Source organism: Gallus gallus, chromosome 5 (genome assembly GCF_016699485.2).
Source record: "Gallus gallus isolate bGalGal1 chromosome 5, bGalGal1.mat.broiler.GRCg7b, whole genome shotgun sequence".
NCBI lineage: Eukaryota > Metazoa > Chordata > Aves > Galliformes > Phasianidae > Gallus > Gallus gallus.
Genome location: NC_052536.1, coordinates 9,131,744 through 9,158,307, shown reverse-complemented (window position 1 = coordinate 9,158,307; position 26,564 = coordinate 9,131,744). Strand labels below are relative to the sequence as shown.

At 39.1% G+C, this 26,564-nt stretch overlaps 1 protein-coding gene across 5 annotated transcripts in view; it reads right to left on the bottom strand.

Annotated features, from left to right (window-relative positions):
- Positions 1 to 3,135: 3,135 nt before the first annotated feature.
- DENND5A (DENN domain containing 5A) overlaps positions 3,136 to 26,564 on the bottom strand; it is a 59,791-nt gene continuing 36,362 nt past the window's right edge. For 2 of the 5 annotated variants that reach the window (XM_015286468.4, XM_015286469.4), the window contains 16 exons: positions 26,390 to 26,540; positions 25,963 to 26,056; positions 22,815 to 22,946; positions 22,008 to 22,160; positions 21,066 to 21,170; positions 18,738 to 18,822; positions 17,289 to 17,373; positions 16,163 to 16,291; positions 14,900 to 15,021; positions 13,212 to 13,357; positions 12,617 to 12,735; positions 11,244 to 11,425; positions 10,339 to 10,421; positions 8,994 to 9,117; positions 7,826 to 7,994; positions 3,136 to 7,123 (listed from right to left, as the gene is read on the bottom strand). In XM_015286468.4, coding sequence (XP_015141954.1) covers positions 6,940 to 7,123; positions 7,826 to 7,994; positions 8,994 to 9,117; positions 10,339 to 10,421; positions 11,244 to 11,425; positions 12,617 to 12,735; positions 13,212 to 13,357; positions 14,900 to 15,021; positions 16,163 to 16,291; positions 17,289 to 17,373; positions 18,738 to 18,822; positions 21,066 to 21,170; positions 22,008 to 22,160; positions 22,815 to 22,946; positions 25,963 to 26,056; positions 26,390 to 26,540 — 2,063 coding nt within the window. In that variant the 3' untranslated portion in view covers positions 3,136 to 6,939. Of the gene's footprint in view, positions 7,124 to 7,825; positions 7,995 to 8,993; positions 9,118 to 10,338; positions 10,422 to 11,243; positions 11,426 to 12,616; positions 12,736 to 13,211; positions 13,358 to 14,899; positions 15,022 to 16,162; positions 16,292 to 17,288; positions 17,374 to 18,737; positions 18,823 to 21,065; positions 21,171 to 22,007; positions 22,161 to 22,814; positions 22,947 to 22,984; positions 23,936 to 25,962; positions 26,057 to 26,389; positions 26,541 to 26,564 lie in introns of those variants that run through there. The other 3 variants (XM_015286470.4, XM_015286472.4, XM_040701185.2) reach the window with 2 other exon arrangements.

Sequence of the window (26,564 nt, the reverse complement as noted above, 5' to 3'; positions counted from 1 at the left end):
GGCGCTCCGACCTCTGGGGCGCGCGGTGCTCCTTTTTTGTTCTGTGGGAAACGCCCGGCTCTGCCTCGCTGTAAGGCCGGTGGGTACACATTAGTAAATCTTCGGAGTGGAACTTTCCCCCAGCCTTTGTCCCCGGTTCCTTAATGGGAGCTATAAATTACCGCTTACTCGCTGGAGCATCAGGCTTCAGTGCGTCTGAAACCATCAAGTTACTCTCTTTTAAAACCGAATGAGAAGCGACCCATTGTACAGCGGGACGGTGTCAGCCCCCATCAGCCCCATCCAAAAGTGCACGGAGCTCCACATCGTGCCCCCAGCAAGCAAGAAAGGCACGAAGCCTTTCCCCGCTGTCTCCACACTGTGGTGAATAAGCAGTCACATCTGTGGTAGGAACACACACGCACCTCATAGGAGGTAAGACCCGCTGAGTCCAGCCCCTGGTTCCGTGTAGGACCACTGGTTACGGTGTCCCTGTGAGCAACTCCCAACATGCAGAGACCACTTCCCATTGAAGAACAAGCCAACAAGCTGTTGTCTTACAGGAAAGCTGTTACACATCCCTCATACGTCCCCTCCAGCAGCCTGACCAACGCTCAACTCAGATAAAACTCATCACAAGAACCCATGGCGGACACAACACCCACACAGATAACCAGCAAGACGAGGCACAAAGAGCCCAAACCCCACACAACCAATGCTTTCAGAGGCACAATAAAAGCAAAGCTGCTCATTTGCTTTTGTAAACTGAAATAAAAAGTGACAGAAATGTTTAGGAATGCCCAAATTAGATCAAAAGACCTCAACAGACAGCTTGGAAAACAAACAGGAACAGTTTTAGATTTATCTTAGTTAATCAAACCATTTTTCGGTACGTAAATCTCAAAGCGCTTTGTGAAGGATCTCGGCTATAATTAACGTGTAACGCTCATTTGTTTATGAGGAAGGATTGCCATTAAAGTCTCTCTTTGAAGACACAAACCAGACTGAAGCTCAGACCCAACTCGGATGTCTCCCTGCAGCCCTCTTTAACTATTTCTGTTCAGCCACGGAGCCGCAGGGACAGCACACTGACTACAAAGCTCTGTGAGGGAAGAGCATGGCTCGGAACAGCTGAAGCTGACTCTAAAGAATTTAAGTGTGTTGAGCAGGGACAAGGGTAGAGAGGGAAACTGACCAGGGGCAGTGTAACTAGAGCAGGCTCCAAACAGCACTGGTTGTCTTCAGCAATTAAAAAATAACCAGCATCAAATAATTTGAGGGAGAAAAATAGCCACAAGTAACTCTTCCCAAGCAGAACAGGTAAGCAGGGTACCTTTGTACATTATGCATAGTGGTCCTGCAAACAGCAGCAATCTCCTCAGGACACCTTGCAGCCTTTCAGCCTAAGCTGTCTCGGCCTCCTGCAGACAGCACTTCCATCCGGATCCGTAAGGGAGAAGAGAGACACTGAGGTTTTACTTTTGGAAAGGACTAGTACATCCAAAATCATGGCTGCTTCTTCCAGTGGTACCAATGCACGTGCACTGCTCATTGCAAGCCTCATCTGACCACTGGGACTGTCACAAACACTGTGTGCTGCTCCAAGGAAGCTCTTCCATACAGACATACCCAACTGCCTGCCGAGAGTTGAATGTATTTCTCTGAGAACTGGGGATGAAACTACTCATCCACAGGTTTTCACATATATAATATCTCAGAGCTTTCATTTCAAGACCTCCTCGTCTCCACACGCACACCAGGCTTTGAACAGCTGCTGTCCTTCCAGATGAATCACTCAGACTTTTGCACTTAGGCTTTCCATGTGCCCAGGAGGTTTTTACAAGCTACATGATCACATTGTGGAGATCTATGGCAATAACACAGCTCCAGCAATCAGCACTGATTAACAGTGGGTTTCAGTGAGAGCGGCCTACACACAGCCTACCTCAGAGACAGGCTGTGGGGAGGAACTGGGAGGCTGAGAGGGCCGTGGGCGCCATCTTGTCCGGCCTCTGCTGAAGCGGGACGTCCTGGAGAGCACGTTTTGGGTGAAGCAGGAGATGAAGGTGGGTAAAGCTGACTTTGCTCTCTGTGCTTCTCGTGTAACTGGCACATAACGCTTCCAGTACATAGGCAGCAGAAGCACTGTAGGCTATAGAAGCATAACAACAAGTGAGTTCCACTCCTACTTGTTTACTGGTCCACTCAAAACCTAGAAACTAGATCTAATATACAGTAAGACATGCAGAACCGGTTTTTAGGTGAGATAAGCTGAGCACTATCTAATGAACACAGATTACAGAGGACTCCACACTAGTATGCGCTTCAAACCATGCTAAAAAGCAAATGAAAGAAAAGGGAGCGTGCTTTTGCCTCTGTCTCAGCACACCCCCTTTACCCAGGAATTGCAGCCCTGGGACTGCCACATTAGATCTTATCCTAGGAAAAAATGGAGTGAAAAAGGCAGGAAACAGGCAGTGTGGGCAGTTATGCTTGGGCACACTTCTGCAACAGATGCAGCAGTGATCAGTCTCAGAAATGGAGGACAGTGCTATTTTCCTTGTAGTGCTTCAACCTTGTAGTTGAAGCATCAGATGGCACCATTTCCAACAATTTCTGCTCTTCCTTATGTATCCTCACACAGAGAGAAAGAGTGAGCACGTGGCACATACAGGAGACTGACTTTTTTTCAGAACTTAAAATTCCGAGACCTCCACCAAACTTGGTTGACTATCAGGATCAGAACTCATTCTAAGGTAGGAGAAAAGCCCATACAGCAGTACCTGCGTGTGTACGTACTCACAGACACTCTCCCAAAGATCTACATCACTCCCTCTGTCCCTGTCTTCCCTGTTCCCCAGTTACTTAGTAGGCATCTCTTCCCCAGTGGATGCAGAGGCAGGCTCCATTTGGCTGAACGGATCAAATACAAAACAGTACAAAACAGAAGAACAACAACAAACAAAAGAGTATATAATATCATGTACTTAATTGCCACAGCATGAACTGAAGCTAACGAAAGATGGGCTTCTAATGAACTTCACCTTAATTCAGACATCCAAATGACATACATACCTTCATTCAGGCAAAAAGGAAAGAGATGATTAGCCACATGACATTAAGAGGCTTTTGAAAATAGCACATTAATGCTATTTCTCATGTTAGAAGAGAAATTTTATTGCAATTCAGCAACTGTAAAACTGTTGTGTATGTCCAATTCACATTTAATGTCTGATGGATTCAAATGTCACAGGAAAAATAAAAAAGGAAAACAGTACCTGGTTTTGCCATCATAATGTAAACTTCAACACCCACCATTTAAAAAAGGAAAAAAAAAGTCAGTGATTTCCCCACTTAGTAAAATATACGGTTTATAAGGTATTGATGCTTTTTCTAACAGCCGATCTAAAGGTATAAAATAATTTACAAAGATGAGAAGTACATCTACAGTATCTTCAAGTATTTTCAAGTATCCTATAGCATCTTGCACTATGGACAACAATCTTTTGACAATATACAGAAAGTTAACTCTGAATTTCACTGCAGAAACAAAACCTTAACATGTTCATGAATCCAGAACACATCAAAATATGGATCTTCCACAACCAGCAGGTCCCACTTTAACAATTTGAGTTTTTAAAATGGAAAAAAAATCTTCAGTTCATGAGTACATTTTTAACCACAGATGGCTAATTTTATAGCAGATAAAGGTGCTTTTTGTATAAACTCACTGTATTTCAAACAAGTCTTTATTAATTTACATTTTATCTTTGTATAAAGCTTCGCATCAAATCTAATAGCACTAATCAAACGATTTATAGGAGACAGCCTGTTTTTTCCTCAAATCAGGTATCAGCCTGCAAACATGTTTGGCCAATGTAGCACTATGCATTTACTGCAATAGGAACTACTTCCTTTTTACCATTATATTTCTGTTTCTATAGAATGTGTGTGTGCTAATGTGACTCTCCGTGCTGAGTTAGAAAAACTTCATCTTTTTCCCCAATAACTGCAATAATTACCATGAGCATGGCCACATTAACTCACACCTACCAAGCCTGAATTCTCATTCTAGAATAGTAACAGCAAATAATTACAGTTACATTATACTACCGCTCATTTCTGAGCCAAAAAAAAATAAAATCTGCAATGCTACTTTTAGGAAGGGAGATGGATTTTACATAGTTAAAGGGTAGAAGACTGTGACTATACCATTTTTTCTTATATAAATGTCATCCAATTCAGCAAAATGGCACGGAAGGAACAAATGCTGGATCCAAATGTAATTCTGTAGGGCTGATGCTATGTCAATGAGAGCAGTAGGTTTGCTTGGGGCAAACACTGAAGAGCAATAAGGATTATGGCTGTGACTAGAGACTGAACTGCACACTGCAGAGATACCAGCCAAATCTCTTTCCAAAACTTGAAGCCAGGCTACCATAAGGCTATATATTCAATGTCTCAGTCTTCCTTGGCGGCCACTAAAGATTACTGCAAAAAGTGCTTTGTATCTTAATGGGATTAGGCTATGCATCTCCATGAGGAAGGATCTATCATAAAATGGTCTCTCCTTTGAAAATAAATTGAGGAGACAGGAAGATGATCTCTTTCATCTGAACATTCAGCACACAGGATACTGTCACTGGTGGACCATTTCAGCCCCACGTGCTATACAAAGAATGCCCACAACTTGGGAACCAGCAAACCCTGACCTGTGTCCATTCTAGATATCTCACTGTTGTAATGAGGCCAGAAAGACCCACATCAAAGCAAGCCATTAGGCCAGTGTTATTGTCCCACATTAGATGAACAAATGCAAGCAAATAAATAAATAAAAACGTTAGTTCAGGGTTAACTACCTCATGTAAGATAAAATTAATCCACACTTTGCTCTAAGATACAGATATGGTTTTAACAGGATCAACTAACATGATACGATCAAAATGGTTAATCCAACCCTCTTTTCATACAGACGTATCCACTGTGAAATACACCGGCCTAGTAAAATCATGATAAATAGAGCTGAAAGCACTGTAGGGTTTGGGTTTTTTTGTGTTATATACTACCTTTACTATATAAATAAGCAATGTGGGGCGAGTATAGAAAGATTCTCCCAAAACGTTAAGTTGAATACATGAAATTCTCAGAATAAAGTACTTGTTATATTTTTGCCCTTCCAAGACTGCAAAAATGCACACACAAAATACTTGTGTGAAATGCTGCTGCAAGCCCCAGGCTGAAAGAATTCACACCCACCCAGCCTGAGGAGTGGCTTGGATATTGCCCTTGCACCTTTCTAATGCTATCATTAAATCAAAGCAGAACTCTGCTCTGATTTATGAAAAAAAAAAAAAGTAGTGATAAAGTAACAGCCCCATTTGATAATGAAATAAATAGGACAGAAGTAAAAATACTCAAAAATTTAATATATGTGCTATGCTTATAAATTATGGAAATAAAACTAACACAAGACGCCACTAATCTGAAGGTAAAGAAAAGCTACTACAACAATGTATGATCCAAAAAACTTGGACTCTGCTTCTCCAGAGAGACAATACTGAGAGAAGTTTATACAGTGGAGACCTCTTAAATACGTAGCCCTGAATTTCTGTGCAGTAATTTGTGGTGCTGATAAATCAGCCTGTTAATTCACAAGCTCACTTCAAAGAGATTTTTATCAGAGGATTGAAATGAACAGCGCTGCCTTTAGGCATTTGCCAATTCCCAGCTCTTCAATAAATTAAACCTTCAGAATGTTTGTTTTATCACAGAATTGGGCTAAGTTTCTCTGCTAAAAACAAAAGCATCCCCAGTGAAGCTGACGGTGACAAGACACATCCATACAAAAGAGAAAGAAAGAACGTACTACCCACTGTCTTTTTTGACAAATCAATACATCTTGATTTCTTAAAAGGATTGCTGTTGTTATTTTGCAGGGGTAGGAACATCTTTCTTTAATCATCTAGCATTCGGGAAACCCATGTCCCTCCTTATTAGCAGTTAAGAGAATTACCAGCAGCAACTATATACCAAGCTTCAAAAGGCTGGTTCAACTGGAAACTTTTTGCACCATAAACACATATTCCAGGTTTTTGATTTAAGTGGGCTGCACTGTAAATTCTGAATTGCAACATAATAAAGCCAGTTGTATCATAGATATATATATTTTTTTTAAAGACAAACTTACAACACAACAATAGGTTAAATAAATAAAAAACATCAGTTAAAAACACGCTTAACTTCTTCTGTGCAATTGTGTACCAATATGAAAAATATTACTTCAATCTCTGCACATTTCATGGTTCAGTCTCCTGCAATTCTCTAAAAATAATACTGATAACAAAAATAAAGGAAAACGTGATTTGTTGACAAGTCAGTGCTTTGGAGCTATTAAAAAGCACACATGAGACTCTGTAGTTCCCTTGCAGCAGAACAGTGACCCAACACGTTAAAAATCAAACATTGGTAATAATGTTAATATATAAAATATTAGTTTAAAAACTATAGAATGACCTCCTCAGCAGAAATGGAGTGCATACATTGGGCTCTATGACATACAGCATATCTGAAGGCAAGTTCACAGAATGCTGAAAGGCTCACTGCACCTTTTCTATGGCAAGGAAATACTGCAGCTTTAAAATAAGCTGCACAATACTCATCTCTATCCCTTTCACATGAAAGTGTGTAAAAAGCAAATCAGCAAATAAACTCTAAAATAGATTTATACCAAAATCCTCTTTTTTACATTGAGTTTACAGCTTCTATCCATTTGCCTGTACTATTTTTGGAGTTTCCTTCAAGAAAAGTCCAAGTTGCATTTTAGGGCCATGAACAAGTTCACGATACAACGTACTGGCAGACAGAACTTTTGCATACTAACAAGATCCACTCCTTGCTGCTTTTTGTTGTTGGCGGTGGTGTTTTCAACACAGTTCTTGTTGTTGTTTGTGGGACAAGAGGTCAAATATCAATTCCTTTGACAAGAGACGCCTCCAGCGTAATGTTGAACTCCTGCAAGGTCTGCAGCACTCGAATCAAAGAATTCACAAGAGTATGATCTTTAATCAGTGCTATGTCTTCATACATCTGTGCTGTGATCGGGCAGTCTGCGAGCAGGGCGATCCAGTGATGCAAAAGGTGGTCTCTGACATATAGAGCAATATAGAAATAGAAATAAAAATAAAGCAAAGTTAATTTCTTGTTTTTATGAAATGTTTTTTGTTGTTCCTTGCCTTTCAAATGGATTTACCATTTTCTCCACGTATTATTATAAGGTGGGGAAGGAGGGAGTAACCGCCTGGCACTTGTTTAAGTAGGGCACATCCTCATGCAAAACAAGCATTTCCAGCTTTCCACTTGTTGTATCAAAAGATACAGTTCCCAGCCACCTGCAGGTCCCAGGGAAACCCAGTGTCACTGGCCTGCTGCGTTGCCTTTTAGTCAAGAGGCTTCCCAGATAGTCCCAGCTTTTCTCCTAACTATCTCTGCAAAGAGTAGTGGGAAATTCACTCAGCCAGGAACTGAAGCAGCCTTGCTGACTGGTGGTTTCCTGCTTTTATCTTCCAACCTTGCCAGCTAGGAGAGGCAGGCTACTCACACTGGCCTGCTGCCCTTCTCTCACGTCTCAGTTGCCCAGCTCTTTGATATTCATCTGTGCATCTATGATTTGCTGTACTTCACATACCTAGGAACTCAGGGTATAGTTGACTCTTCTTTGCTTACAAAGTACTTCAGAAGTAATAACTACAATGCAAAACCCAGCACTTATGTGGCTTTACCTTACTAATATACAACACCCTTTTCATTGTATTAAAATATTATTTAAAAAAAAAAAGTTTCTTTATACCTGGCTCCAAGACACACCAGCATCTGAAACTTGCCATCCTTCCCAATGTTTCTAGGAGTGTTGTTGATAGCAGTGATAAAGCGACAGAAATTCCTGGCCCTTGTCTGCCAATTCTCTTCTGGGACCATTTCATTCTGTTCAAGGGTCTCATAATACGTTTGTGCTTTTTCTGAAAAAGAATGGTGGGAGATAATGAGTTCCATCAGCGTGTACAGTATCCTAAAATAGCTCCAGTGCTTGGAATAAAGTAATTAGGCACATGACCTTCACATGTATGTGATCACCTCAAAAATACCTCACTGTATAATGCGTTCCCCATAAGCTTGCTTACAAATCCAGAATGCTGCCCAATGCCCACATCTGAGAGGGATCAAATCAGCACAAATATCAGGGTCAAATTCAAGCTCAAAGGCTTAGATTCAAAGCTTGTCCTTGAATTTTCTGGGTGATTATGGCCAAGCATTGTTGTGGCTTTTTTTTTTCCTGTGTGATTTTGTTCTGTGATCCTCATGTGTAAAACTGGAATTCTACTTCCCTTCCCCTGAACAGTGCTAACCTGTTTCTAGTATCTACTGAGTTTTGAGGGGCTGCAGTAATGATACAAGGAAAAGACTGATGTTAAAATACCTCTGCAAAACACAGAAATACTACTTAAAGCAACTCCTTTTCTGTGTATTCAGTTGACTTATTCAGCTCCATGGCAAAGGAATTAGACCACTGTTCAAAAAAACAAACCTGTATGCTTATAAACCCCTTATTGCAACACCCGATAGGACCAATAGCACAAGAATGATGTCTTGTGCTTTATAAGATGACTCAATCTCTTACAAGTGTGATTTATTGCTTTAGCAATGCTATATTGCGTGACCATATGCCAATTCCCCACCACACTGAAAAGATCCACACAAGGGAATCTTGTTTTACACTACCAGTACTAGAAAGACAGATCCCAATTACAGTGCAAGTAGTGTCAACGCTAGCAGAAAACAGATGCTTTCCTCTTTCAACAATTCAAGGACATAAGAGCTCTTACAGCAATTCAGCTGCAGAGATGCCTCTGACAAGTACGTTGTTCACACCAGCTGAGACACAGTGGCAGTGATAAGGAAAACAGATGTATATGTTTCAAAGACATAAACAGATTCTGGTATATTTTCCTCACACTTACCTAAGAAGTCCCAAATAAAGACGTTTTTGAAGAGCCTGGGTGATTTAAATCCATGTTGAAATACTTGCTCAAGAGCTGAAACAAGTCCACTTTCTCCACACAGCAGGAGTGTCAGACTGCCTCTCTGCCAAGCACACACACAAAGCACTTAACTCAGTTTGGCAGTTCAGAGACAGAAGGATTACATGCATTTATTAATCCAGGTTTTAAATAAATAGACACTCAAAGATACAGTATACTGCCAAACAACAACCCCAGACAGGATGGCTCATTTCTCACAAGTCCTCAGCATTCCAAAATGCACTGACCTTCTTAAGAATGAAGACCAGCTATCCCAGGGCCTCACCATATTCAAATGAAGATGCAAAAAGGTCAAGATGAAGATCAATGTGCAAGTTTTACCTACAGTAATGACCGGTGTACAGGAAGTTGAGGAAATGTTTCCCTCTTTTGCTGAGCAATAAAGATCACCAGTCCACTGTAACAGGTGCCCCAGACTTTCAAGAAAAGCAGCAATTAAAGCAATTTTTAAACCTTAGGGAAATAATAATTCTCCTTTAGAACATCATGGTAAATTGTTTGCAAAGCCAATGCACGATCACTTGGGATTACTGTGTAAATATAATAATCAACCCAAACTAGACTGAATATGAATTTGCTGTGCTAGCTGAACTTAGGAAAGGTAGGCACAGAACGAATGGGAAGATCCACATGCAAATATTAACATCCAAGGGATATGCATATGGTAGTCAGCACTGCACTGCTACTTCTCAGAAAAGATGGACTTTGACTCTTCAACAAAGGCACATTTTTTAAGCTTATATCCAGAAACATCTGCTGTGCCAGCTGAAGGAATTATATAGACAACTTAAAAGCATAGAAGTCTTTGAAAGCATTTCTGGGTTTGTTTTTAGCATTTCTTGTTTTGGTTTGGTTTGCTTTAGATGGCCCATGGGTTTTCATTTTATAAGTAGCCAAGATAATGCAAGAGGGACATAAAAAAGCCATCTTAGCAGTCAATGCAGATGAAAAATGTCATTTAATCTAGACAAAAGTCAACATTCCTTACAGTGGTACAGCTAGAATCCTACGCAGAATATCACTCAACTTCAGGTACCGGAATATTACATTTAATTAACAGAACATTCCAGATAGCAGCAAAAATGACATAACTGATGTTACACTATTTCAACAACTTCATCTCAGTATCTCATTTTTGCTCTACTTAAGGAATTTTCAAACAAAGATGACTGTCCATTCAATTTAGATTTTCTACTGTATATTCCCAAACACTAGTATGAGTTTCAAGACAAAGTGCCATTACACAGACAACACAACTCCTCACCTCTTTCTCTGGCTTGTGAAAATGCTTAACAATGCCATTGACAGCTTCACCAATAGCTTCTTGTATCTGACCAGTATTTAGCTCTGCAAAATACAAAAATATTTCCTATCACTTTAGAAACACTTCAAAAATTGAACCTGGGCATGACAGATATGTGCATATCACAAAAAAGAAGGGATACATGAACCAACATAACCTATGCTGCTAGTGAAAAGGTGCTGGCTTATTGGCAATGGAAATCCAACTCTACTTTTATTTACCGTGGGGGAAGATGAAATGGAGATTTGAGTGTGTTTTTCTTTTTTTTTTTTAATATCAAAATTATAACTGTGGTGTTTGAACACAACAACAGATGGAAATTGTATTTATGTATTATATGAATTTTCAGACCAGAGCCCAAAGCTGAAAAAATGGAAACGAAGTTTGATTATGACCACAAGCATCTTGGAAATACATCCTGTCATAGATTTCTATAAACCCAAGTATGCCTGGGTGCAAAATAACCAGCTTACCAGGAAAAAGATAAAAGAACAACAGAAAACTGGTAATTCGTGGATAGAAACAACTAACAGGCTTTCTCGACCATGAAGTACAAGACAACAAATTCCTGTTTTCCTTCATAGCACTCATTTCACAAAGGAAGGACAATATAGAAAATACCAGCAAGGCAGCTAAGCACTGGAAAAGGAGCTCAGAGACACCTGGACTTGGAGACTTCAAGAACCTGAGCGCCTAAAATCCTGAGCAACCTGTTCTAACTCAGAAGTTAGCCCGACTCAGAGCAGATCAGCTGTGCTAAGTGAGCTTCACAGGTCCTGTCCAAGAAGAAAATCTCCAGTTCTGTTTGCGAGCAGCTTTCCACAAGTAGCAATGCAGGACCTTACAAGGCAATCCCCACCACTCACTTGGCTTATTGTTTGGTGATATAGTGACCAATCTTCTGATCATGCTTGGTGACTGCTGCAAAGGAGGGGTTCGACACTGCCGCTCATCGGCCTCAGTGTTGGATGTCAGCAGCTCTCCCACCAGGATCCTCTCTAAGCTGCCATCATCCATTCCCTTTCCAAGCCACCTTCCACAGGGAAACCTGACAACAAAGAGCAGATATTTGGATCGAGTCTCTCAATCTAGATTCAGTTCCATGCCAAAGACTTTCAATTGCAGTTGCACAAAATCCAAATTCTGCTAGTATTGTTATTTAGAAATACTTCACTCATCTAACAAGAAATGAACATTTGATGTGGCTTTTGCCAGCAGGGGGAGCAAAAGTAAAACAGTTTTTCTGCTCCACATTCGTCTTAAATTAGGCACTAGACAACCTGCAAATCAAACAGTGGCAGACTTTGCCTCATGTCTTACACACAGTGCATGATCAGGGGGCTGCGGAGGAAAGAAAGGAAAGACCCGCTACCAAGTACTGATGGGTGGCAAATATAGCTATGCTTTTATTGAATACTTAACACAGCAGGCAAGCTATAAAAAAAAGAAACCAACAACATACCAAAAAGAAACCAACACTGACATACCAGAACACCAACACATGTATTGAAATTGGGATATCAAGTCAGACACCAGAAAGCACTTGTGCTCACTAGCTCATCAGCACTTTCTGAGAACCAGTGTTGAAGTCTGTTTAACTAGCCCAATCAGAAAACTGAATGGCATCCAAAAATATAATCTTGCCTCTTCATCTAATCACAAACAAGCTCTCATGAAGAACTGAGTGGACCTATCCACCAGTTTCTCCTCAACATGAGCCTGACAGTTTCTCTAAACAAAGGACAAAGCAACAAACCATGCTGCACTTAACACAAATGAGTTTAAATTCCTACAGTAAATCTTGTTCCCTTACTTTCCCTGTGCCAACACTCAGCCACTGCGTTACAGCTTGTGTTCAAATTTTCCTCTCTAACAATTAGAGAGCTCAACCTTAATTCAAAACACCACCCATGTTTGGTAAGCAGCAAGCTCTAACTTGCTATTTATCCCTTAGGCTCAAGGCACGTTCTTTTAAAGATGTACAACAGTGAACTCATCTTCTCCACCAATGCTTGGAGGGTAGGCAAGAGCATGTGCAAACTGAAAAACTCTGTTTAATTTTGTAAGAGTCGTGATTTGTTTAATGCCAGAAGCTAAGTGACCTTTATACGTCTTCAGGTAGCAGCTTCTGTAGATGGAGTCCCGGGAGATAAGACCTTTCTAAGCAAACAAGCCCTTCTATACCACCTTCCTGCATAAATTCTACTTACCCAACAGGAAACGTCAGGATGATACTTACTTGTAAGTATGCCCTGTTATTTCATTTCTGACCATAACATACTCCACTAGCCACTTGGCATACAGCCCTGAATTATCATGTCCTATTTGCACTGTGGTCAGCTTTCCCAAGTTCTGGCACTGCAAATTAAACAAAGAATTGGTCAGAGTAAACAGAAGGAGAGAGCGGTATGTTGGATAAGTAAACTACTGGAGAACATGTTGAGATGTGCCATCAGAAACATGGCTCTCCTTTTCTGACTGCATGACTGATTCTGAGATTTTTTAAGGACCGGTTGCTTTATTTGTTTTTGTTCACTGTTGCTTCGTTGTGTTTGGTTTTTTTTAATACTGTTTCGATCAGCAGAAAGAGAAAGAGAGAAACTGCATCTTTTCAGAAATCTTATCTATCAATACAGTAAGGAATCGTCAGTCATTTTCTCTAAGCATGATGTTATCTATAGAAAAAATCTGCTATGTACAGGCACAGGAGGTGTGTGTGACTAACCACATGCAGACCACAGATGTGAAAAGTACATTAAGATGATACAGCAAGGAGAGAGTCAGAACTGAATAAAAAGAACATTCAAAGCATTTTTATATTTTTTAATACATACCTCAAAAGTCATTTCTAATATATTCCTGGGAATCTGCAAGACTCCTGTTTCACCCAGTTCTCCTGAGATACATATCCAAGGATTGGCTGTAAACATGGAGCCACCAAGTTTCTTGCTAGGAACAATCAATATATGGTATGGTATCACTGCAAACAAGAAAAAGTAACACTTCTGAGGTGGGAAAAGGATAGTTATGTAATCTCTTTAATGAATAGAAAAGAGATACAGTAATCCTGCACTGCCATGAAACATTAGAAACAAAGCAAAAATGCACAAATAACAGTTCCTACTTAACCATACCAACACTTCCTCACTAAAGACTGATTGAAAATCAAGAAGTGTACACGTAACAGTGATCAAGAAGTATAGCTGATAGCAAAACACCATCAAATGATTGGAGAAATATGGATGGGAAAATGTCCCACATTATTTTCAATTTACCAGTCACGAAGATAGTTACTTTCATCCAGCCTAGAGAGGAAGAAAATAAGGACAGTCTCCACATATCCAGGACTATGTTGTATGTCAGCACACAACTTAATGCCCAGCTCCAAATTGCCTGCTTTTGTGTGCATGTACATACACATGGTACAACTGAGATGAATTCCCACCCAGCTAATAGCCAAATCTTCTACTTACAGGGCTTGCCTGCAGGAGCATTCAGTACTGTGGCTAAACTGTTTCAGTGAAAATACATTAAAATGCTGCAAGTTTCTCCATACCACATTGCACCTAATTATGCTAACTTGAAGATGTTTTCATTTTAGAAATCAATATATAGCTTCTCTTCCCTTCAACTGGTACCACACACAACCAAAATTTCAGGTCCACTGGTCTACCAGTAGATTCTACCTGAATCAACACATCACCTAAGTTACAGCCCCTTCTTTGACTCAGAAAACAGAAGGAAATACATATGCTCTTCAATCACGTATTATCTCATACGCGGCCCCCTATTAACCAAACTATTTTTGTAACAAAACCCAATTACCTGAATAGTCAATGCATTTCCTGGCCATTTGTCTCTATTTCGTAGTGCATAAATGGATTATAGTTAGGGCTTTTCAGCTGAGGTATTTAATACATTTCTCTATCAACATCTCTTTAGCTGTCAGTGCCCTCAAGAAAGCACTTGGTGGTTAGATTTTCTTACAAGTTTGATGCCTGTGGCATTAAAGAGTGAATTAAGATGTTTTTTAACTTGCTGTGCTGATAGTCTTAAAGTAACAACTGAAGAGCATCCAGCAGACCAGACTGTAGCATTGTCCAGCACCTGCCCACAAGACCAAAAGCTATTTTGCTTATCTCTCTGCTTGCTTTGTCTTTCATACATGCAGATGCGTATTGTAACATACATACAAGGATAGCTCTTACCATGGGGCCAAAAGGGTGCTCTCACACAGATCCACCCTCAATTTTATAAGCCTTGCTAAATTTTTTTTGTTATACTACCTTATTAGCAAGTATTATAAAGGTATTTACCAAGTTAGAAATAAATGCCTTTGGCAACACATGGAGAGAACACTACTGCCCAGCAGAAAGCACTACAGAAACAGTGACACAGAGTACACGGATACCAGAAAGAAAATACAACTACATGAAAGAACAATGCTCAGAATTGTTCATAAATCTGGGTAACTACTCAAGCAAATCTGAAGATCAGAGTTCCAGGGAAAGCAAATACTTACAGATTGTTGTGAAAACATTGGTGAAGCAAAAGTAATCAACAGCATTGAATGACAGGAGATGATACAAGAATTGTTCTTTCTCATCATCACAGCGGAGGAATGCGTAACGCTTGTAGAGTTTTCTGACAAAGCAAAACAAATCATCTGTCATAGTAACAGGATTCTTTAAGTGGCATGTTCTCTATTATGCATTTTTATTAGGTAAACTATGAGGAATGTGCAAGCAATTAGAAATGAAAAACGATACTGGTAGGGACAACAGAATTTAATATGCCAAGCTATGCAGACACTAAGTCTGAAATCTCCAAGTGCATCAGACCAATGTTTCATACTATTTGACACCACATGAAAGCAAAGTCTATGGGCATACTTAAAAAAAAAAAAAAGATGAATCTAATGCTCCTTTTAATTGCCTTTAGGAAAATAACAATGAGATAGCCAAAAATCTGCAAACTTTAGAGATCCTGAGACAACTAAAATCATATGCGTGCTGAGGTGGCTTAAACTCCTACTACTTCCTCCCTCCTGGGTTGCAAATTCTTCTCAAGGACTGCAACACCAGAGAACTGCAACTTCTTTTACAAGGAAATATCAAAAGATGTAGCTCTGTAGCCTTCTCTCATTAGAAGAGACCTTATGCAGAAAAATGCGTTGCAATTACAATCTAATTAGAGAATTAACTGCAAGGCCTGCAACTGTGAAACCTTGACAAGATTTTACAAGAAATTACAAGCACTAATTGTGATTGGAAAATAGCTTTTAAAGTTGCTCACTTGCACATGACAACCACCACTATTTCTGTTAATTATGCAGTCAATAAATAATAATAGTATTGGTCAATAATCACAAAAGAAGATTACTGCTCATTGTCATGCACTGTAAAAAAGGACAGCTGATCTAAGGAAAGCAAAACAGTATACTCCACAGTTACAGAAAGAGGACCAAGATAAAACCTTGACTCAGCAAAGTAGTTGACTTTGGAATTCAGCCCTGAGCCCCTAGCAATTTTTCAAGTTCTCAGCTCAAAGCTACAGAAAGTCTACAGCTGAGAGAGCTGATTCTGCATCTGAAGAACCCCAGTATTACATCATCATGACCAAACAGCTTATACACAAGTACAGAGACACACTTAAAAGGCTGGTCTGTGCCATTCTTCCTGCACACTGCTAAGCAGATGAAAGAACAGGCATTTCAGGGTTTGCTAAGTCAAACAACGAAGTAGGATTAATTTTTAAAAGCTTTGCCCAAGATAAACCATCTTACTTTGTGAGTTCATGATCTGAAAGCAGCTGTTTTAGATGCCTGGAGAGCAACTTCTTTTCCATAGAGAGACGAACCCAGGCTCTGGCTTTGCCAACATCTGTTTTGATCTCACTAATGTTCTGGATATGCCTGCAAGAAGAAAACAAAAAACATTACCCAGAATTTTCAAAGGTCTTTTGAACCAAGCTAGGCTGAAAAAGGGATTTTGCCAAGAATGCACAATACCAGGCAATCTACTGGAAAGAGAGATGCGGTCACCTTAATATTCAACAGTGGATCAATTCTCTGCACATCTAGCTGGAAAAGAGTAAGAATCTCAAAAGGAAAAAACTGCAATGCAGTACCCTATTAACAAAATTCTAAAGCAGTCCCATTGCCTCACATGATTTAAGGACCTTATCACTGCAATATTTATGTCAGCGTGCTTTGGAAAATTAAATACTGTCTTTCAATGCTCAACAGTAGCTTTTCTAACAGAAAACACACAAAGGGTATGCTTTGAAAAGACAAGCAAGACCCCTGAAAAACCTCAATTCACTCCTTCCTACCAAAAAAAGATTTTGGCAAAGAAAAAGGAAATCCTTCAAGCTGAATTTAGAAGTTCTGCATGTTGTTTTTTGATGCGCTGAAAAAAGGCCATGTAACAGAAGTCAGTTATGCATGCTTATTTACACTACAACAGCTAATGTTAAACAAATCCATTTTTTGTTTTTACATTAAACAAGTTCTTTAAACTTCTCTTCACTCAGAAGCAAGATTTAGCTCAAAGCTATGCAGTCAACTTGGAAATGACTAGGAAAATACATACGTTACACCCACCTCTCTATGGAAATAAAACAATACAGAATATTATGAAAAGACAAAAACTGATTCAGGGTATTTCTATAAACTAGTAGCTATGACAATGTCACATCTCCTCAATATGAAATATGCTTTTGTAGAAGTCAATGGAAAGGCTGTGCTACAGATGTCTAATACATTTCAGCAGGTTCCCACCCACATTTCCCTATTTTGGTGTATGAAACACTCAGCCTTTCCCATACAGTACACATTACACACAAATATATGTATGCACATCTCTTGGAGTTTCTTTTAGTTTGCACTGTTTTTAATAACTCAATCTCACCTCATATCCTGGACCAGAGAGATTCTGAGAGGTGACATGCCTGGACTGGTATCCGACTTTCTTCTTTCTGAATCAAGAAGTATTCCTAGATCCAAAAGAAGAGAATTTCCTGTTAGTAGAAATCCACCTGAAGATTCTTAAATCAATACAAAAAAAGTAAATTCATACCAAGTTGTATGTAGAAAGGGGTGGGTGTTTTTTTGTTGTTGTTGTTTTGGTTTTTTTTTTCCCCCTTGTTTAATTTTAAAATTAAGACACATACGTAGTGGTCCCTACTGTATTTTTTTCTTTTTGGTGGTTTACAGCTTTGCAAAGATATCATGGCCTATTTCCATCACTCATGAAAAGAGAATGAGATCTACAAAAGATGCTTACACAGATCAGCACATGCTGAGCAGTATCACATTAATGAGATCCAATTCAGCTGAAACTGGTATGACACCAACTGGTGTAAGACAATACCAGTCAAGTAGTATTTTCTACAGATTACCATATTTTCTTCCCACATGGTCAAACTGAAAGACAATGCTGAGACGTGAAAACTGTGTTCAGTGTGTTTTACTCTGTACACCACAACTGTACGTTCAACCAACCTGCACACTACCGTAACACCACTAGTTTTTAAACTAGCACATTTTGTGTTTTAAGCAACTTACTACTCTCATCAAATTTCACTCAAGAATCATGCCACATATTACAGTCCCCAAAACTGATTCTCTGATAGTTAGAAAGCCTAAGACAGGTGTTTCCTTCCATCCGATATATTAAAAAAAAGCCCTGTGTGCAAGAACAAGGGACATTCAGGAGACCCTAATACTTTCAGGGCCTTGAGCATGTTAGTCATGCTAAGCAATTTGCTTAAAGCAACTAAAAAAAAAACCCAACACCTGCCAAAAATGTATTATCTGTCCACAAATTATGCCTGACATCTCCAACTGGGGAAACATAACCAATGGATATTATGTGCAATATTACTTTTAATACAACACTTATGTCAAATCTTACAATGCATTTCTTAAGTGTGTTTTGAATTTTGTAATGATTTCTTTTTTTTTTAATAAAGAACAACACAATTTTGTGCTTCCATGTGTACCCCTAACCCCATCTTTGACACGGTATGCTTTGCCAACCAGGCAGTGACTATGCGTCATACAGAGGATGTTATACTAGAGCAGATCCATTTTAATGCATCTCTGAAGCACCAGATATTCCTGGTGTCTGAATACTGCAATCACAAATAAGTAGGCTCAGCCCAAATACACTTAATTTTCACAAGATATACTGAGACAATACACCACGTCCATATTAATTCTGTAGCAAACAGAATACTTGATTCGGTTACATTCAGTGAAGGCTATTGTCCATGGAAATAATCTGCATGGTGCAAATCTGCAAGCAGATCTTAGTTGTTTATTTTTATTGCCATCTTCTAGTAGAAGCTAATCTTACCTGAGGTACTGAAGCTGCCTGATGTTGTTTTCCTCTGCCTGTTTTCAAGGTAATGCAGCAGATGAGACCACAAAGCAGACTTCCCCTAAAATTAAAAACATATTAGTTACTGCAAAATATGGGAACTTAATTCAAAAGAAATAACTACTAGCTGAATAAAAAAGTTTAAATCATCATAGAAAGTATCAGCTTCAAATATGTTTGTCCCCATTGGGTTAAAAACAAACACAAAAAGACAAAAGTTGCAGGTGCTTGGGAGCTGTAAAGAGGATGAGAAGGAAAAGCAAAAGTCAAGAAGTATTGTGATCTAATGATTCCAATAACAGGGAAGAGTCAGCTGAGCTTCATTTGTCATTGGTTGTTGACATGACAAGAAAACATTGAAAGCCTTATAAAACTTAATGCATAAGCAGAGTTTTCAGTCTGAGACTGTCACCGTTCTTATGCAGTTCTCCCTCCCTGCACCTCCAGCAGTGAGCTGGCAAGAGACACAGAACCAGCCTGAGTAAACTACCTCATACTCAGATCAAGTCTTTTGCACATCTGTTCCCTTCAGGGTAATTCAGGGCTACAGATGCATGTTGTCAGTTTTCAGAATCTCCTAAGATCTCCCTCAATTCCACCAAGCAAACCATCTAGATAATTACAAGCACAGTAACATAAACAAAAACAACAACAAAAATCCAACAACACACACACACACAAAAAAAGACAAAACCACAAGACAGACAACAAGAGCTGGTAGGACAGGTTGCAGTTCTATACTTTATAAAATCAACTTTGAAGTCTGGGATGCAGTATTTAGGTCAAGACAAATCTGACAGATAATGCTAAAAGGTGCATCTTGCACATTCAGTTGCTTCCCTTAAACCTCTGGTGGCTTAAAATAGAAGGCAGGAAATTTTTCATGGACAACTTGTAAGATTCTTGGATTCATCCTAAAATACTTTGCACAATAAATCAAAGGTATCAAAGCTACAGAAAGCAGCATTAATTGAGCAGGGTCCCTCCAGCACATGAACTGGACTGATATATAAACGAAATTCATTACTATTAGCTATTATCTTCCTAAATTACTGTGTTAGGTGGAAATATTTAGCAATTCTGCATTTCAGAAGAACAGTCATTATAAAGCCAGGCTTTTAGTTACAATTTTGTGCAGAAGGAAACGATGACAGTAAAGCAAGAGCTGTCCATTCAGTACTATCAACGTCATCTAAAAATCACGTGAGCACCTTCCTGAAGTGCTGTAACTATAACTCAACTCTGAAAGTTAAAAAATAGCAATAAATAATTTAAATCTTTAAACATCTTTAACCAGTTCAATCCCACAGCTCACTACAGTACTACTAAGGGCTAATTTCAAGACATTGCATCTACCCAAATGAAGCAGTATGTCTCCAGAAGATAAAGCAGAAACTGCCTTTTACATCTGTGTTGAGAGAAATTCATTAAAAAGATGCATTTAGTGGTGAAGCTATAAAAAGAGTTCAGAGAAGCTCAGCACCTCAATACCTGACAGATCCAACACGGGAAGCCAAAAACTGTGAGTCTTACAAAAATATAAAAAGAGAGCATGAAAATATCACCAGGGAATGGTTACATTGAAAATGGTGTTTATTTGAATAAACATACACATGCACAATCTAGTATTCAGCATCTTGCTGCCATGGCAAAGAGAACTACAACAGATCACATAAAGCAGCAAACAAAGGATCCTGCAGCAAATAGATGTCAACAATCATGATGAATGTAAGAACTCATGCAGTATATATCTGCCCACTTCCTTTACCATCATGTTACTCTCCTTTAACTTCAAATAGCAATGACGATGCCAACTATTTCTAAAGGGGAAAGGAAGACAGCCTAAGGAAAGCAGTGGGACAGAAAATAGGCAAGGGAATAATCAAAGTCTTCTACAACTCCCCCCACATTGCTTTGGGCAAAGGAAGGTGCAGATTCACTTTGCATGTGGAAAAATCAGTAGGTAGAAAGCACTGGACTATAAGGGTTCATCGGGAGGGAAACGGTAAAAGCAGGGACTGGTAGAAGGAAAAACCATCCTCATTACTATCGTCAATAGAGAAAGAAGAGTCTTCCTTGGCTCACTATTGAAAAATAAAGTAAAATCAATGTATGAAACAGCCAGCTTTGAATATTTAATAAAGGCCAGACTACACAGAGAATGAGTAGCATGTTTTTTACTGTGGATCATAGTATTAGACGCACAGCACTTCCTCCATCAGGCCTCTATTATATTCCATCACTCTATTTATTCCACCATTCAGCACTGTTTGCCAACATCTGCAATCAATCCAAAGCATTAACCTTATGTAGGGTTGGCCGTCTGGTGGTCTGAAAGGCCCAAATCTGAGTTGAAGCAGAGTATACTGATGCTCTGTCTTCTAAGACGAAAGCAGTACAGCTTCTATCCTAAGTAATATACAAGAGGGAAGGGAGAGAGTCACATGATAAATCTTCACATAGAGAAACTACTGCTATAAAAGTCTGAAGGAGAGCAGATTTAAACACTGGTGCCTGAGTGCTGGGGAAAGAAATACTGAATTACAGTTGTCTGGATTATGTACACTTATTCTGCAATTACTTTAAAAAAAAAGAAAAGAAAAAGAAAAGAGAAAGGTTACAAATCATTACTTTCCTTGTTTTGCATTTGTACAAATGAGGAGAGGATAAAGGCCTTAAAACTCCACCTAATCCCACCAAGTGAGAACTACTTGTTTCACATGAAAAGCAACCCCTCTAACTAGTGGTTTTAACTACCTCTAGACCATTCTCATCAACAAAATAGCATGGCTTTTACTTTTAAAAACCAAATTACTCTTCACAAAAGGAAGTTCCCCATACCATATCCCACTGACAATGCCTTTAGCATACACTGCTTTAAACGCTATGCAACTTCAATAACAAAAGTATTAAGAACACAGATATATTTTTATTTATTTTCCTATTAAGAACAACAACTACCACCACCACAAAACAAAACAAACAGGTTAAATGGAAAGAAAGTCATTTAAAAAGTCACCTACGGAACACATCTACATGTGTACTTGCACCTTCCCCAGAGCAGAAGGTTGAGACAGACTGATACACAACAGACTGTTGACTGATACTGAAAAATGCTAGAGGTGTCCAAGTATTTAATACATCTATATACACACACTAGGTATCCTCTGAAAGCAGGAAACAGAAAAGTAAAGTGTGAATTTATGGAAGTATGCCCTGGAACATGCAAGAATATTGGTTTCTCACCTGTTTGATTTGCAGACCATGGCTCCATATCCTTTCTAAGAGGTCACACAGACTGGCTATCAGGGTATTCTCTTCTACACCTGTGATATTCACTTCACCATGACCTAGCTCCACAGCTTCTCGTCCCATTTTTTCAACCAGCATCCTCTTGGTCTTGAAAATGATGAGGCAAAAGAAAGTTATTTCTTTTCAAAGAATCTTCCAAGACCACTCACATTTCTTAAATAAACAAGGGAGCATACAGTAACAATGATCTGGTAGAATAACTGAGCGTATGTAGTAACTTGTGCTGGACTTAATTTCTTTTATCCTTTTTTCAAGCCACAGCAGCACCAGTGTTGATTGCTGTAGAGCCAACTTTCCCACAAGGGTGAGTAATCTGAATAATCAGAACAGCGGGCCAAAATTTGACATACTAACTGCCAAAGCAGCAAGACCCTGTAACACAGCTCTGGGTTTTCATAACAAATTCCACTTTTGGTATATTCTTCCTTGATTAATAATATAGTCTCATTTGTGATAAATTACATATGCTAAAATAGACACAGGCAGAAAAATGATAAAGACTCATCAGAACATTCAATCTATCATTTTACATTCTCCACTGTAAGTCTGTCTACTTGATCAATCTCCTCTCCTAGCTGAATTTTTAAGTATGTTCTCTCTGCATGAATTTCTCACCACTATACAAACAAATTGGGTAAATAAAGCTGAGACATACGGCAGAAAAGCAGGCAGTTCAAATGTACTGCCCACAAGATGGCCCTCAAAAGGCAAATATGAGAACAGAAGTATTCTCTGAGTTACCTTATTTCGGCATTCCTTCAACAAGCCTTCTACAAACTTCCAGTTAGTTTGTGCAATTACTGACGGAGAGAGGTTTGACAGCTTTGGCTGCCGAATAGTGCTGCCCAGATTCCTGGCTTCTTGGATATACTTCTGTATTGGGACAGAAAATTGATAAAAACAGATAAAAGTGCAAGTGAGACTGCTAATAGAAGCCAAGAGAAAGTAAACCCATCTTTACAACCCACCTCAGTACAATGAGGAGGAACAGATCATAGCCTCTTCCAGATGAGTCCCCTCCTTATATTCAGCATAACATTGGACAGGGACTCTTAATGTGTAATTTCATTGGAGATCAAACCTCCACTTATGTGAACTAGTATTAGAACACACATTACAGAACAACAAAAACACAATACAAACTGCCAAGGATATCCAGATGCATAGAAATTCAGTGAATCCCTCCAATACTGAGAATAGTTACACTATTTTTTCCCCTATAAAATGCAAGCTTGTAATAATTACCCAGATCAAGACAATTCAAATGGCAGACTGTGGTCTACAGGCAGACTAGCAGCTTTCAGCTGTGAATCATCTGCGTTTGGAGCAAAATCACCTTCTGGACTGTATCTGAAAGAGCGACGCTGCTCCTGTTTCTACCATCAAGGTGTTATCATTGTTTTTACCTCAGAGAGGACAATTTGACAAATGTTTTGAAAAACTGCAGATGACAGATTGGATGGAGCATAGCTAGCTATGAATAAAAGACGAAGTCCAATAAAGCCACTGACAGAATACTCAAGATTAGCACGTATTTCAGATTAATAAGAACCTTATCTAGCTTACATTGAAATAACAATCAACTGAAGAGTCAGTTGACAGACAATTTCATTTATCATTCATCATGATGCAAACTTTCCAAAGAAGGGAAAAAAAATCCCTCCTTTTCCACCAGTCTTGCACTAAAGAGCTGATAAGAACTATGCATCTTTATCCAGAACTATGCTTACAGTCATATGGTGCACTTGACATACCAGATAATGTTCTGACACAGATTTTATAGAGGGCATGAAGGGCCAATCATGCTGGTCCCAGTCTAAACATAACTGCAACTGAAGCTCTGGCATGGAAAAGTCCGGGTGCTGGCAGGACAAGTTGGTAGCAAAAAGTCAAAGAAACCACGTAAAGTGCATGTGGTAAGCACATACGAAGTAACAAAAGTACGCATGCAAAACAGAAAAGGAGAAAAGAATGAAGACATAATACAATGCGGAACTCCCAAGGCAATAAACATAATAAGTAACAAAGCTGAAAGGAAAAAAAAGAAGAGATGATGTTCAACCATTAGATTGGTGCAAACTATGCCCTCCATTGTGCCCATATATTTGCAACTTAGAAGCCGCTACGCTTCTCTGACATGGATTTTTGTTGACTGTCTCAACATTGCATTCTGCAACCACTGCCTCCTGCTTAGCCTGATCCTCAGCATTTATCTCAGAAGAGCTCCCTCCCCATTCTTTGGGCTTAATATGAAAGTCTCTGATTCACCTGGGAAAGGGGTCAGCATCCAAGCAGCATATTGTAATTAACAGGTACAGCATAAAGCCCAGTTATCTTTGCAATTACCTAATTAAAATCTCCTAAGTTCACACGTGCTAAACATTATAATTTCAAGAGCAATAATGAGGTTACAAATCAATCATTGTTCACTTCTGCAAATTCATTATAAAAAGTACTTTTGAGTTATCTGAGCAAAACCAGCAATTACTCGCAGCTTTTTTCATTACACAGGCATTCTTCTAGTGCACGGTCATGGATGACACTACACTTGATTCAAGCTTTCATAAACCAATGAGAAAACACTGGAAATAAGGAACACTAGAAAGGCAATTAAACTCACCACTACCATAAAAGATGAAACTGAGCAAAAAAATATATTTCATTTCAATATTAACCTAACAGATGCAAAATTACATTAAAATTCCAAGTGATGCTTTTCCAAAGGTATTTAACAAGGCAAGAGCATATTATCTTCAATAAACAACATAACTTTAAGAAAAAGCAAGTATTTGGGGTTATTACTAAGCATAAATCAATTCTGATATTTTTAGAATAGATTATTCTCAGAATTACCCTTATAGCAACATCCAGTGTAACAACTTACAGACTGTGTCATATGAATCAGAAATCGTACTGTAACGAGTCCAAATCACCCAGATCTTTCAAAATGCCTTCGCCACATAGAAAAGCAATATCAGCTATAGGAGCAGTGATGAGAGGAGTTGTTTTTTCAAGAGTGGCTATGCCAGCATCAGAGTTCTGCCCTGCCAATACAGCTATTCTGCTCCAAAACCCAGTTGCTATCTCTACACAGTGCTGGCTGCTGTTCTGTAAGTGCACTACATTCAAGGGGAGCTGGCAAAAAGCATCCAGAGAAACACTGCAGTAGTGCAGCACTAGTCCCCCTCCAGTCTCCTCCTTTCATAAGCAAATGTTTTCTTTCTTCAACAAATCAGAGTAGGGAAAAGTATGTAACATGGTGAAACACTGTGAATACAAGACCCACTGTAAAATCAAACGTGAGAACTAATACCTTATAGACTGTGTGATGTAAAAATAAGCAGACAAACCTGATGGTATTGGTGGGGTCCATATTCCCACACCTTAGCATAAGGTTGCATGTCAATTTGTCACCTTAAGACATTCTTCACAGTCCACATAAAGAAACATGCAATTCCAAAAGAGAATACTTTTGATTTTAGGATGAAATAAACCACACTCTGGAGGTGCTTATTTTTCCTCCATCAAATACATAAAGTTATGTAGAAACAGGAAATAGATGACTAAAAGTCTTTTGATTAATTCTCCCACCATTTTTAAAAAACTTAAACGACCGTGACAACATTTTCAGGGAGCTCACCTGTGCTGGGGATGAAAAAAACTGTCCTGAGATGGGGCTAAAAATGGCCAAAATTTTAGAATTCAGAAACTAAGTCATTTTGGTTTGCTAAGGATGGGGTACTCCATTTGTACAAATATGAGAAAGCAGAGATAGACTGTAAGTAACTGCATAGACTTTCCATGAATGTTACAGACTATTATTTAGGCAATTAGGAAAAAAAACTAGAACAAAAACAAGATCAGGTCTCTATAGTTGAACAGCTTTTACCTCTCTCTGATCATTGTCAAGACGCAAGTGCTCTGTGTGTTGCTTCTGTCTATCCTTCCGCCTCCACTGTGCAGGAGCATTTCTCTTTGTCCACCTATAGATAGAGGACTCAGTCAGCAAATGAAAAGAGCTAGGTAAAGGGGAGAGGTCATGGGAAAAATAAAAAGTTTGTCTCATTGTATGCTGAGCATGTTGAGTATAACTGTGGAAGATAAAGCCGAGCTGCAAATACACACAAAATCTCAATAGAAACAACCAACCTTGGGCAACTACAGGAGCAAACAAACAAAATCTGCCATATCCAACACAAACATCACCTTTCTGAACTGTTCTCATCTTGAAAACACTGAATTTACTTTACAGTATCTCTGCTTTAGTACTATTTCTGTGATCTGCCCAAGATCCAGAACCCATTGCCCAAGCTTACTTGTTGCTTGCTGGTCCAGTGGACAGAACATCAGACTGAAGCTTGGGAAAAAATCCAAGTTCATACTTCCCTTGTCCAATTTTCATGTCCAGCAAGTGTGGATGGACTGCAGTGTGATCTATTTTTGCTAGTCTTAACTCAATTGATTTCTCTGAAATAGTAAGAAAGTTAAGGT